The sequence below is a fragment of the Psammomys obesus genome, unplaced genomic scaffold (genome assembly GCF_907164565.1).
Source record: "Psammomys obesus unplaced genomic scaffold, mPsaObe1.curated_primary_1811, whole genome shotgun sequence".
In the NCBI taxonomy this organism is placed as follows: domain Eukaryota; kingdom Metazoa; phylum Chordata; class Mammalia; order Rodentia; family Muridae; genus Psammomys; species Psammomys obesus.
The window spans coordinates 20,632,568-20,645,835 of NW_026596101.1; the positions used below are offsets into that span (position 1 = coordinate 20,632,568).

General features: G+C 48.5%; 1 protein-coding gene across 1 annotated transcript in view; it reads left to right on the forward strand.

The window, feature by feature from the left end:
* The first annotated feature begins 2,285 nt into the window (after positions 1 to 2,285).
* The window catches only part of Adamts9 (ADAM metallopeptidase with thrombospondin type 1 motif 9), a 161,981-nt gene continuing 150,998 nt past the window's right edge, over positions 2,286 to 13,268 (forward strand). The window contains exons 1-3 of the mRNA XM_055628553.1: positions 2,286 to 2,400; positions 2,988 to 3,379; positions 8,007 to 8,169. Coding sequence (XP_055484528.1) covers positions 2,286 to 2,400; positions 2,988 to 3,379; positions 8,007 to 8,169 — 670 coding nt within the window. The remainder of the gene's footprint in view (positions 2,401 to 2,987; positions 3,380 to 8,006; positions 8,170 to 13,268) is intronic.

Here is a 13,268-nt window from a genome sequence, read left to right on the forward strand (position 1 = left end):
TTAATTACATGTATGTGCATATGTGTGCACGGGTGTTGGGGTGGCCAGAAGAGGGGGTGGGATCCCCTGAAAAGAGTTAAGGTTGTAAACATCTGAACTCTGGACCTCTGGAAGAGCAGCAAGCGCTTACCAAGAAGCCATCTCTCTAGACTGTCATGTGGTAACATCTGTGCTGTTAACATCTCTTGACCAGGGGGTGTGTGGATTGAAACTGAGGAATTGCCTGGTGGAACATACTTTCAAACATGCTAGGCTTGTGAGTAACTATGGCGGAAGTGCTGTGAGTTCTCTACTGGAGTCGGTTCCTGTAGACTGATTTCATGGTGTTTCCAACTCTGTGCTCCCAGCAACTCCCAGGCCGGATGGTTAAGAGGGATCTTTCGCACCGAGTGAAAAGGAAGCTGGCATACCGGGGAAGAAATTCTCTTTTGTTTGCTATTTTATTTTATATTGCAACAGGGTGGTCTGCAAGCCTCCTGCCTCAGCCTCCCGAGCAGTGAGATTTCATGAGCACACCGGCACAGGAATATGCCTGGCCCTTTTGCAGTGGCACTGGTGCTCATTTTCCCGCTAGCATCAGAACTGTATACATCATTGTTTCCAGGATGGGTGGCACTCCTGGGCACACTGCCTTCTGGTTTCTATTGGCTCTTTGATACTCTCAGTTCTGAGTGGCAGGCCAAGCAGCAGTGAACTCTAGTTCTAGGAAACTTGGGCGATTATAAATTTATTAGTCATATCGGTTACTGAAAATGCCATTTCCCTTCCTCTGGAATTAGCACATCCTCGCTTCCCGAGAGCCAAAGGGAAAAGGTGCTTTTGAGCGATCCGCGATTTAACGACTCTCCCTCTTTACTTCCTTCCTCCTCTGCCTCTCTTCCTTTCTTCTTTTCTAGAGTTCTGACTTTCAAATGTGCATCCTCAACAGGAGGGAGGGGACAACTTGAAGTGTCTGCTTGGAGCCACTTCCCTGCTCCTATCCTCTCTACCACTAAAAGCAAGCGGAAGTGATTGAGAAATCCCTGGAGGCCCTTGTGCCTTCCCTGGGACCTACAGGGTCTCACTCCTTCCCTCCTCCCTTCCCCTCAAATCTCGGGCAGAGTCGGGGGCTCCCAAGTCCCCGACTCCTGCAAGTTGCACAGTAAGCTTCTTAGCCAACTTGGGGGCGGGGAGGGGGGACAGAAACTTGTAGACCCTCTGGCAGGGAAGATGGGTTTCAAACTGTTAGGAGACTTTGAGGGAACTGCGGATCTGAGACAAAGCTGGAGCCACAGGACTGAGATGGATCCCTGCCTTTACGCTCTTGACTTGGGACAATGAAATGGAAAGTGGAGCTCAGGTGAAAAATCCGGTTCCTAGTGATCAAGCATGTAGGATCGGGACTCGCGCGCCGGGCTACTTTCTCCGGCAGCGAATGCCAAGCGGGGTGGTGGAAGGAGATGGGCGCAGAATGAAGGGGATAGATGGAAACCGGGGAACGAAGAAGGCACAGCAGAAAGCACAGGAGGACGAGACCATCGGAGAAGAGGGACAGGGGCCCGGAGATATCCTTCTTAAGACCTGGCGAGGGAGAGATTCCAAACGGGAGAGCGAGGTAGGGAAGTAGGAGAGTCGGGGTGGGTGGCAGCGCGCCTGAAAAAGAGAGAACTTTCTCTGCTTTCCCTCCCTAGCAGGGAGTCTCTGAAAACCCCACCTCGGGGAGGTGGCGCGGAAGGCCACCGATGGCTCCGGCCCGGCCGGCGGCTCTGGCAGGGCCTAAAGCGGCGAGTCCTGGCACTGGCGGCCGAGGAGCGGAGAGGATTTGCAAGGAGGCGGGCCGCCTGCTTGGTTTTCTCCTCCCCTCTCCTCCTCCTGGAGGCGTGCACCTAGGGTATTTGAGCGCCCGCGGGGGCCCCCGCCCCTCGGCCCCCCATTCAAGAAGCGGCTCGGCTAACTCGGCCAGCACAGGGCGCCCGGCGCGCCTCGGAGCGCACGTTCCGCGCCTTCTCCCGTCCGCAGTCTGGACATTATGCGGCCGAGCAGCCGAGCCCCAGTCCTCCGCCTCCTTCTCCTCCTCCTGCGGCCCGAGCGGCTCAGCTCACGGCAGGCGGCAGCGTTGCTCAGTCAAGCGCAGACGGGACCCTCTCTGCAGGAACTCAGCGACTCCTAAAAGTCAAAAAGTTGGCGGCAGGGCGCCGGGGTTCCGCGCGCTCTCTACTGCCGCTGCTTCGCGCAGCCACCAGCCACTACTAAAGCCGGCAGGAGGGAGGGGGGTGGGAGAAGCGGGGGGAGGGGTGAGGAGCACCATGCAGTTAGTATCCTGGGCCACACTGCTAATGCTCCTGGTGTCCGACCTGGCTGAGATGAGGAGCCCTGACGCCGCGGCGGCCGTGCGCAAGGACAGGCTGCACCCGAGGCAAGGTAACGTGGCTCTGGACCCTCAAGGTCCCCCCGGCCCCCTACACACACACACTCTATCGCCACCTCCTCGAACACGCTCTGGGGCGGGCACCCCACAGCAGAGGCCTCTCTCCTTTTCCTAGAAAGAATCAACCTCCCATTTTGGAGCCTCTCCCTTCTCTGGGTCATCCCTAGCCAACTATTAGGGAGGAAGGCACTGCAAAAATTTTAGGGCCACCCCCGGATCCTTTTACCTGCCTTTTTTTTTTTCCACCCTTCTTATCCCCTGTCCCAAATCAATGCTACTTAATAGCTGGGATGACCAGAGAGCGCACATTTCATTTTACTCAGAATATTTCTCAGAATCCGTAATTATTTTATGCTGTAAGTGTCTGTTCATTGTTTGTTCTAATGCTGTATTCTCGGCCCCTCACACCGTCCTCAGCTGTCACTATTACGGTAGGAGCCCAAACAAATATTTATCCACTGATGGAAGGTGAAAGAACTGACTCGGGGGGGGGGGCTGCAAAGCCCCCCATCTTCTTTTTAAATTAAAACTTTCGGGGGAAATGAATGATTAGCTCATTTGCCTCTGCTTCTCCCCGCAGTGAAATTATTAGAGACTCTGAGCGAATATGAGATCGCGTCTCCCGTCCGAGTGAACACCCTCGGGGAACCCATTCCCACGAACGTGCACTTCAAAAGAAGGCGACGAAGCATTAACTCTGCCTCTGACCCCTGGCCTGCCTTCGCCTCCTCCTCTACCTCTTCCCAGGCGCATTACCGCCTCTCAGCCTTCGGCCTCGAGTTTCTATTTAATCTCACCGCTCACACCGGATTTATCGCCCCAACGTTCACTGTCACCCTCCTCGGAGAGCCAGGGGTGAACCAGACCAAGCTTTATTCCGAGGAGGAAATGGAACTTAGGCACTGTTTCTACAAAGGCCATGTCAACACCAAGTCCGAGCACACTGCGGTCATCAGCCTGTGCTCCGGCATGGTAAGCGGGCGCTTGCCCCTCTCCCCCCTCTCCCCCCCCCCCGCCTCCCGGGCTGCTTCTTTAAGACTTCACTGCACCCTAGTCTGAACCTAGGCTCTGGCGTTGAATATCAACACTGGTTTAGGTCTCGGAAATTGGGGGGGGCGGGGGGGCAGTCTATCGGCGGGTCGCGTGCACTCACACTCGGGCAGAGAGTGCACACATCTGTCCCGAGAGAGTCACGGACCGTCTTAGGGACGGACTGGGTTTGCTGTGCGCAGCCCGGACTCCGCAGCGTAGCCTGCCCGTCGGTTTACAAACTCCGAGAAAGTTGCTGGGGTTGTGGTTTCTTGTAGCAAACTTGGCCGCCCTGGAGCGGAGCAGCTGAGCGCAGGGCGGACCCAGCTCCTCATTGGCGCGCCCCGAGTCGGGGATGTAAACTGACAATCCCTGGACACTCCTCCTGGAGTGCTGGGAGTAGCTCAGGTTGCGGACGCGGGTACGTAACCTAGTGTCCCCGCGTTCTTTCCTCTCGGAGCCTTTTATCACGTGCAGGGAATTCTGAAACTGAACCAGACTGACAGAGCAGCGGATCCTGTCTCGGGGAAGGAAGGGTGGGCCGAGTACTCTGAGAGCAGGGAGTAAGGGCGGAGCCTGTCTCTAGGGCGGTGTTTAGGGTCGGAAGGTGGGGGAGGGGGGGCGGTGCGCCACAGTCCGACTCTGCACCCTGCTGGCGTGGTGGCTGGAGGCGCTGGAGTTGTGGGAGAGGTAGCCTGAAGAGGTAGCCTGAAGGAAGGTCCTATTCTTCTGAAGCCTGCGGCTATTCCAAAGTGTAGGAATGGGACTGTGTAGCGCATGTTTTTTGTTTTTTGTTTTTTTCTAGAATGGTTGGGTGCGACGGATACCACCCTGAGCTGCCAAGTGGGCACGTAGTGGGAGATCCAAATTGGTACTTCTGCCCCCTTCTTCCTGATCCCCTCATTTACCCTCTGTTGGGACAAACTAGGCACCCATCCCCAATTCCTAAGACATTTGAGAGTCTCGTGCTATTCTGGACCCAATTAGGGTGGTCCTTCACTTTCCCAAGCGACGTGCGTTTCTACCACGCGCGTATGACGCAGAAACTTTCCCGCGGCTGGCTCTCCTAGCACATCACACCGCGCATTACGCACAACTGGCTCTCAAAAAGCCTTTGCCCCCGGTGCATTTTCTCTTGGCACACACACCCTCCTCCTCCTCTTTCTAAGTAGGGCCGTGGGTACTCACTCGCGTGCTCAGCTGCCACATTCGCAGGCTGGTTCTTGCGTCTGAAATTCCGTGTCTGGAGGTTATATCCTTCTTCACCTACCAAGAGCAGGATCCCGGCGGGAGCACCACACTCCTGAAGACTAGGAAGAGGAAAGGTCTAGCCTGCTGGGATGGAGGGAAGGGGGATGAGCCCCTTTACCCACTAGCTAAGCGCTGGGAATCCTGGCGCCCAAAATGCTTCCTTGATGATTGGGGGGTAGGCGGAGACCGCGGTTTGGCAAGGGGAGGGGATGCTGCGTTGAGTCATCAGGGCCTCAAACCTGGGCCTGGGCACTAGGATGGCTCTGGTCTTTCAGCCCGCCTAGGTGGGCTGAAAAATCCTGAGGCCGATCCCAGAGAATCAGCGCACCCCCGATTAAAAGCTAGGGAGCCCCAATTCCTGGGTCTTAGATAGGGCTGTCTGTGTACTTCCTTGGTAAACAGTCTTTACTCCTCCTCTTTCCCCGCCTACACACCGGTGGAATCTGAGTAGCCCCAGCAGTTGTATAAATATTTTTCTGCGTAGGTCCTTAATTTCCATTGGTGGTTTTCCGTGGTAACACGGTGCACGTGGTCCCCTTGAGAACTGAGAATCGGGGCTCCTGCAAAGACCCTCTGGACTATACTATCCTTATTTGCATGTCTTGTAATTTGTAGCATGTCTTTTTTGGGGTGGGGTGGGAGAGAGGCTACATACATTTTAAAAATAAGTCACCTAGGTTTTTGTACCTTTGGCTACTAATCTAGCTCTGACCTTCCTGCTTTCTTTGTCTCCTGAATTTTTTTATTTCCTCCCAAGTCTCTTTCATCAGTTCTGTAGCAGTTCCTAGGTCATGATCTTCCTGGCTTTGCCCGGGAAGGCTTCCAGGAAATCTGCCCTCATTAAAGTGGTCCCACACTGTTCGCCCCACCCTCAGACCCCCAAACCCCACCCCACCATTTGGCAGTTTTTCTGAATCCCGACTCGTACCTTGCTCTCCTTTGCTGAGAGAACCTCTGTACCTCAGGTTTGTTTGTTTTTTGCCCCTTCCTTTCATTAAGACAGCTCTCTGAGAAGTATCTCCATCTACCTGCTTTTCTTCCAGCTTTTTTTTTTTTTCACAATCCCTGCCACCCACAGTCCATGAGAGGGCTTCAAAATCTCATCACTGCCCTTGTTCACATAGCCTACACATCTCATATTCTAGAAAACAGTACCAAATCCCACAGCTGATATTTAAGATCCTGGCAGTACATCCTCTCACCCATAGCCTAGTCCAATTTCATCTTAGTTGGTTTTTTTGAAATACCGTATTTCAAGTAGTCTGCCTTATGTTTTCTCTGTATTCTCTTTTAATTTCCTGTATTTGCAGGTAAGAGCTCTACCACTGAGCTACATTAAAACTTTTTTTTTTCTTTTAAAGGGTTGTTTCATTTCTGCTTCCCCACAAGACGCCATAGTCTTCCAAGTGGTATTACCCCTCTGCTCCAAAATCATAGACACTGTATCTTCAGATGCCCACTGTGTTCTCAGTGTGCGCACTCTGCTCTTTTGTCCAGGCATTTGCATCAGTAGCTACCCCCTCCTCTCTCGTACTATAGTGCGGACAAGCACACAGTGTGTATATGTACGTAATACTTCATATTCTTACCATTTATTGAGCTTTTGCTGCAGCCTCTGTGATCCAATGACCCAGTCCCCAAAGCTACCCATTTTACTGGTAAGAGTGTCTGGGTCTTGTGGACTACCATCTTCCCCCAGGAAGATAGATGACCAAGATGGAATTAGACTCCTCAAGAGAATGACTGCATTTGTTATTGCGGACACTGAAGTAAAGTCAGAATTCTGGGTCCAAGAATTCTGACACTGACACTAACCTGCTCTGTGCCGCTAAAGGGCAGCTTGGGACAAATCAATTCCTTTCTGTGCCTCCCAGGCCCCTTTCGCTATCCCCCAAATCCTGAGGTGCCCTATGGTTATAAGATCCCAGAGTTACATATTGTCTGCCGACAGAGGTGCTTCAGTGAGAATGAGTGTTTGCTAACCTGCTGCTTCTCCAGTGATTCGTCAATTTGTCACAGACTATACTAAAACTGACTTCTGCCCGAGTCTATGTTCTTGAGTCATGAGGAGAGCTGCTTTAAAAGGTCAGATTGTAGATATCACGCATAGAAATTCTGAATCTGTAAATACAGCATGGCATCCCAAATCTCATCAGAAAAAAAAAAAAAAAATCTCCCAGGTTGTTTTGATTCTGCTTGCTTTGGGAAGTCGGTGCCTTAGCTTGTCATTTTTGCATGCCTTTTCTTAGTGGAGGCTCCTGGGAGTGCATTAAAATTCTGATTCTTGAGCTGACCCCAGAGATTTTGGGGGAAGTACAGCAGCTATGAGGTCAATGATTTAGCTCTCTCATCAGATTTGGAGGACGCTGGTGCAGGCACCCACACCAGTATGCCGTGGCTCTCTTTCCTCCTTGTCTTCAGGAAATGAGAGACAGTCATTTTCAGTGTATGAAGAGAAGTTTTGTGTCTCCACTGAGACTTGGCCCACTGATCACTTTATCGAAAGTGATTCATATAACATTAGTTCAGGCTTGAGAAACTGTGAATCATTTGCAAACCTTGTAGGTATGTGAAGAGGAGAACAGGAAAAATGGCCTTTTGCAAGGTCTTCATACTGCTTGCTAAGAGCAAACTGGCCCAAGACCAGTGTGAGCTTCAACCAAAGCCACTGATGAGTTCAGAGCCTTAGACGTTGGCTAAAGCGCATGGCTGGTATTACGGCATTTAATCGTCTCAGCTGCCCTTTGGAGAAGGAACTTTAGCTCCAACTGAGCAGTAAGGAAGCTCCTCAAGGAGAATAAGTGTGGTCCCGGGAAAGCAAGCGGCTGAGCGTGACATTATTGCCTTTCAGGATATCACTCTGCCTTAGCAGAGCGGACAGGAGGAGACCATGTGCCGGGGTTCCAGGTGGCACTACCTTGATGCCATTGTGACCAACATGTACCTGGTGACTGCGTAGGAGAAGGTTTTGGCTTATGCCCCAGCTCTACACTGGTGTCCATGACTTTCCAGGCAGCCTGGGCACACTCTTTGTGCTGCTTGTAGGGCGAAGATACTTGAAACATAAGTACCAAGGGAAAGCTAGCTATGGAAAGTAGGGGTTATGGAGTCAGGAATTAGCTTCCACCATCATGCAGGGTGAAGCTGAGCCTGGAGTGCTCCAGGCTGCGTCAGCAGCACGCTCTGTTTCAGCAGCCCTCTCAGGGAGAAGCCGAGCAAACGGTCCTGCTCCCACCTGGGGTCAGCCCACTCTCTGTGTTGTCTTTGACCCTCCTGTTGGCCAAGTTCTGTTAAATCAGCTTCTCATCTCTCTTCACAGATGGGCATGTTCCGGTCCCATGATGGAGATTATTTCATTGAACCGTTGCTATCACTGGATGAGCAAGAGGATGAAGAGGAACAAAACAAACCCCACATTATTTATAGGCGCAGCACCCCTCAGAGGGAACCCTCAACAAGAAAACCTACCTGTGACACCTCAGGTATTTGCTTCATGACACGGATAGAGTGTTGACACGGGTTCATTGCCACACTGCAAGAACACTTTGGCTTTGTTGTTGTTGTTTGTCTGTTTTGCTGTTTGCAGAGCACTACAATGTACAATATGGTGTTTTCATCCCTCCAGTAAGGTAGGTATAGCCCCTTGTTTAGATGGAAACTACAGAGCGGTTCAGTGACTTATTCAAGGTTGCAAAGCTAGGAATGTACAGCCAAGGATTCGAACTCAGAAAGCAACAACTCCAATCCATTTGTGGGCAAAGCTGTGTATTCTGCTGAAGTTATTGATACTTAGAACAAAACTGTAACGTCAGTAAGCAATCATTTGTATTTTCTTCATGTCTTCTAGCCATGGTTTCACTTTTTTTTTGTCTTCTAGCCATTGGTTTCACTTTTTTTTTTTTTTTTGTCATATTCATAACATATGCCTGCTGCTGAACAGGGTTTTTGTTTATTTGTTCTTTATGTCCTAATGGAACTCACAAAACCTGTTGTGTATTTATTGGTTTGACTGATGCACTGTGGTTTTAGGAAATCCAGCACTGGATCTGTGAGCTTCCTTCTAGGTTTCACTCCCATCCTTACCCTATAAGGTTACTGCTGAACTTCACTTCATTCTGGACAGAATGTCACAGAGTTCTGGCTGACCTATGGGCCCATCATTAGGGATGTGTTTTCCTGCTCACCTGAGGAAACTGATGCTTGTCTATGGCTTTCAGTCTGCAGTGTAGCAGCATTCCTAACTGACCCCTAGGCCTGGGTGTTTTTCACCTGCTGGCAGCTTATCACAGAGTATCACCCTTCTGGTTGTTTGTGAGTGTTAAGATGTTTGCCCCAGTGTTTTTAAAAGTTCATTGGCTTCTTGCTTGTGGAACCATTTCTTTCCTCCTTCATAAAAACTGCATCAACAAAGTGAGTAGCTATTCCAAGCTTTCTACTATCTCCATACAAGACCAAGTCTAACTTGAAATTGCTTTAAATGCTCCCTCAAGGAGCTGTCAGCACTATTTTCTGTCTGTCCCAGGATTACCCACAGTGATGGTGTATCATGTCCTCATTCCCAATGGAAGAATTATTTCTAAAGTGAATTCTAAAAGGTATTGATAGCTTTTGATAATCTGAAGGAAGTGAATTGCAAGAGTGTAGAATTATAGGTCATTAAGCTTATTGCATCCATTTTTGTGTTTCTCACCTTCAGAGAAAGATGGGCTATAACTGAAGTCCCTGCTACCTAGTTTCTCTAAGGACTGAAGAAGCTAAATGTGTGGTAGCCCATACCTGGAGGATCATGAGTTGCAGGCTTGCCTAGGCTACTTTGTGACTTTCTGGACAGCCTGGTCTATATGAGAATTTGCCTTAATTTTTTTTTAAAAGGCAAAAAGCCAAAAAGTTGTCATTGGGTGGTTGTTCTGAGAAACCATTGTCTCAGGAGCTCAAGTCCTTGCAAGCATGGCAGCTGCCAACTGGTTTAATAGTTAAAATATTTGTCTTATTTTTATTTTTTGAACTATAGTAAGCCAGGTTGTTTTACTTTCTCAAATCTTATTAGCAACTATAAATTTTAAACACGTGTCTACATGGAATAGAAGGGAAATACACGATTCTTCTTCTATCTGATATTTTTTTTTGTTGTTTTTGACTTTGTTTTTGTTTTTTTTTTTTTGTTGTTGTTTTTTGTTTGTTTGTTTTTTGAGACAGGCTTTCTCTGTGTATATTCTTGGCTCTTCTGGACTTGCTGGCCAGCCCAGGCTGGCCTTAAACTCACAGAGATCCACCTGCGTCTGTCTGCTTCCCTGAGTGCTGGGATTACAGGCGTGTGCCACCTCACCAGCTTAATGAATGTGTTAAAAAGACACAGACGTGGTACTTGTGTTCAGTGCAATGAACATGTTATCCATGTTCTGATGTTCTTTTCCCCGAAGTGGCTATGGGATAGCTTTTTAAAGCACAGCTAGGGGCATCCTTGACTTTTTCTGCCTAGTCACTGTACAAAGCTACACTCTTTCCCTTCATCAATACTACAGCAACCAATCTGCTGAGCACTTCTTCACCCTATCTGATGAATCAGGAGCCTAGCATTTTGGGGTGGTTTGTTTTAAGACAAGGGCATCTACATAACCTTGGCTATCTTGGAACTCACTTATGTAGACCAGGCTGGTATCAAACTCACAGAGATCCAACCTACAGTCCACAGGCCATGTGAGCTGGAGGATACAGTGCCCAAAACAAAAAGCTTACCTAGAACATTCTGAGATGTGTGTGTGTCGGGGGAGGTGTTAAACTGCATGATTTTTTAAGCATAAGCTTTGTATATGGCAGCATTCAGTCAGTGTCAAAACACTGGACCCACCTGATTCTAATCCATTAGGACTAGGAGTTGGCCAGCTACTTTTAAGTGAATTTATCACAGTGAGACGGGGGAAAGCCCTACTTTGTATGTCTTTAGGACATATGTGGCTGGACAAAGCTGAGTCTCTGTGTGAGCTCAGTTCAGCTGCCGCTTGGACTGATTACTGGGTACTGCAGTCAGCATGTAATCTAACTACTTGATTGGGCTCTCAGGAGGGCAGGGGAATAAGGCTGGGGAATAAGCACAGTTCAGGCCACCATGTGGGGCTCTTCCGTGCATGGAGAATCACTGTGACACATACTTCATATTAGCACATACTATCATACCAATGTGTTCACCACCATCGTGGGAAGGCCGTATTCTCCCATTTGCTCATTGAGGAAAAAACAAACAAACAAACATAACTTGGAGAAGTTGAACGCCTTTCCAAAATCACACTGATGGTAAGAAGTGGACCTATAGCTCCATCCCAAGTCTAGTTTGTTTTATACTAGGGGCTAGACTTCACTGAAAACACAAATAGAAGCTGCTTTCTAGAAAATTCTTTTTCCCTCCCCACTTTGGTGAGACAGGTTGTTCCTCCATAGCCTAGCCTCACCTTGAGCTTCTGATTCTCGTTCCCCAGCCTCTCATGGCTGAGATTACAGGTGGGCACCATCATAGTCATCTTTTCCCAGAGCATCTTTCTTTTTGGTTTGCATCTAATGTTCAGTTTTCAAGCAAGTTTCCTACAGCTTGTGTTGAGCATGCATCTTACATGGTTCTGAGTCTTTACACAGATTACATGAGATTTTGTTTGTCTTTCCTTTTTTATTACTGTAAGTTAATTATGAATAGCAGGGATTGTCATGACCTGTAATACATCCATGTCTTACTTGTAATATATTTATGCCCCTAACTTCTGTTGTCCCCTCCCTTTCCCACTCATCCCTTTTTCTTTTCTCAAGTAGTCCCTCTTCTACTTGCATGCCCCCCAATTCTGCCTTGTAATGACCCAGTGAGTTTTATTAGGGTTGCTTACAGAGATTGAAGGAAAAGTGATTTACAGGAGAATGAACACCTTATCAGAGGGTCTGCCACTGAAGTAAAAGTTTCTTTCTCAACCTCACCAGACATTAACTGAGTATAAATCCCCAGTTGTTGGGGGTGGGGCCTTGGGAGCTACTCCTCTGGATTATTTAATTCTCCAAACAACTTCCATTTTGTTGGTGAGAAAACTGAAACACATGACCTCATAAAGCTGAGCCTCCCAAGGTCACAGCACTATTAAGTATAGCGTTTCCCCTGGATCTTAGATCTGGGCTAGGTAGAAGGCTTTGCTGGGCCTGCTCCTTTGTGGATTCAGCTGCATTACAGTTCTTCGACAGATTACAGACTCAACTGCCTAGAGTCTGGTTTGATTATGAGGAGCTCCGTGCTCAAACTTCTCACCAAGACTCTAATGACACCCAGCGGCTTTGTGACTCCAACCTGGCCCTGTTGGAGTGTCTGCTTGTTACAGATTAACTTCTGGGATCTCAGTAATAATTTAGCCTCAGTCCACTGATTAGATTAGCAGCCCTGTGAGTTGGGCCCTAGAGCAATGAAAGATGGTGTTCGGAGTCCCCCAGGGGACTTTTCTGTGAGCAAGCCTGAGGCAGCTGGCCAGTGTCTGGGTTAATGGTGGTCCATGCTGGGCTAATCAGTATCTTGGGCCGAAGCCACCCTGACTCTCATTTAGTGTGTATTTCCTGTAGCCCCGTTTCCTCTTCATCTCTCACCCTGTGAAATAAAAAAACAAGCAACTCTTAATGCAGGGGCCCTCTTGGATCATTCTGTGGAACTTCAGATAAAGTCACAGGTGCCATCAGAACGGGGACTTTGGATGTAGAAATGAATGTTCTCTTATTTGTTCTCATGGTATTGCTATCTAGCCCAGGCTGGCCTACAAAATGCTAAGGTTATAGCTGTGTTCTACCACATCTGGCTCCAGGCTCCACCTTGATGTTTAAAAAAGAAAAGAAAAAACAAAAACTTTATTAGGAACATATTCAAGTGTATATAAAATAGAGGTGATAGCTAAATGAGCACACCATCGACATTTCATAGAGACCAAGACTTTGCCATTTACTTCCTGTCAATTTGCTTTTTGCTGGAATGTTTTAGAGTAAACCTAAAATGCATGACTTTCCGTCTCTAAGTATCCAAATATGGAAAGCTAAGGGTATTTTTCTACATAGCTGAAACACATTTTCTGTGGTGAGCAAAATTATTCCTCCCCATTATCTGAACAGCACCTACATTAAGCTGTTCTTACTTGTCTCCCAATCCCCTTCTGTTTGGCTAGCCTGGGACCTCAACAAAGTCTGCCCATTGTGTGGTGTTGTTGCATTTTCAATAGTATTTGTGTTGTCGTTTTTGCTGACGTTAAGATTTTGCCGTTGAAGTTTTAGATTTGCTTCACCTGGACCTGTTCGTTTGTTTGTCTGTTTTTCTGGCCACTTCTAGTGTGTGCTTCATCCTGGTCAGCTTGCTGCTATAAGAATTTGAAGATGGAGCTAGCCCTCAACCCAGAGAGGGTTATCACACAGAGCCTCTGATAGTTTTGGAGGAATTGAGTGAGGCACAAAAGGCGGCGTGCTTGGGCGTTTTCATTGTGTGTATGTATATGTGTATGTACGTGTGTGTATTCACCTATGTGGGCTCATGTGTGTGCGGGTACACACACTCATGTGTGTATATGGGCGCCCCTGT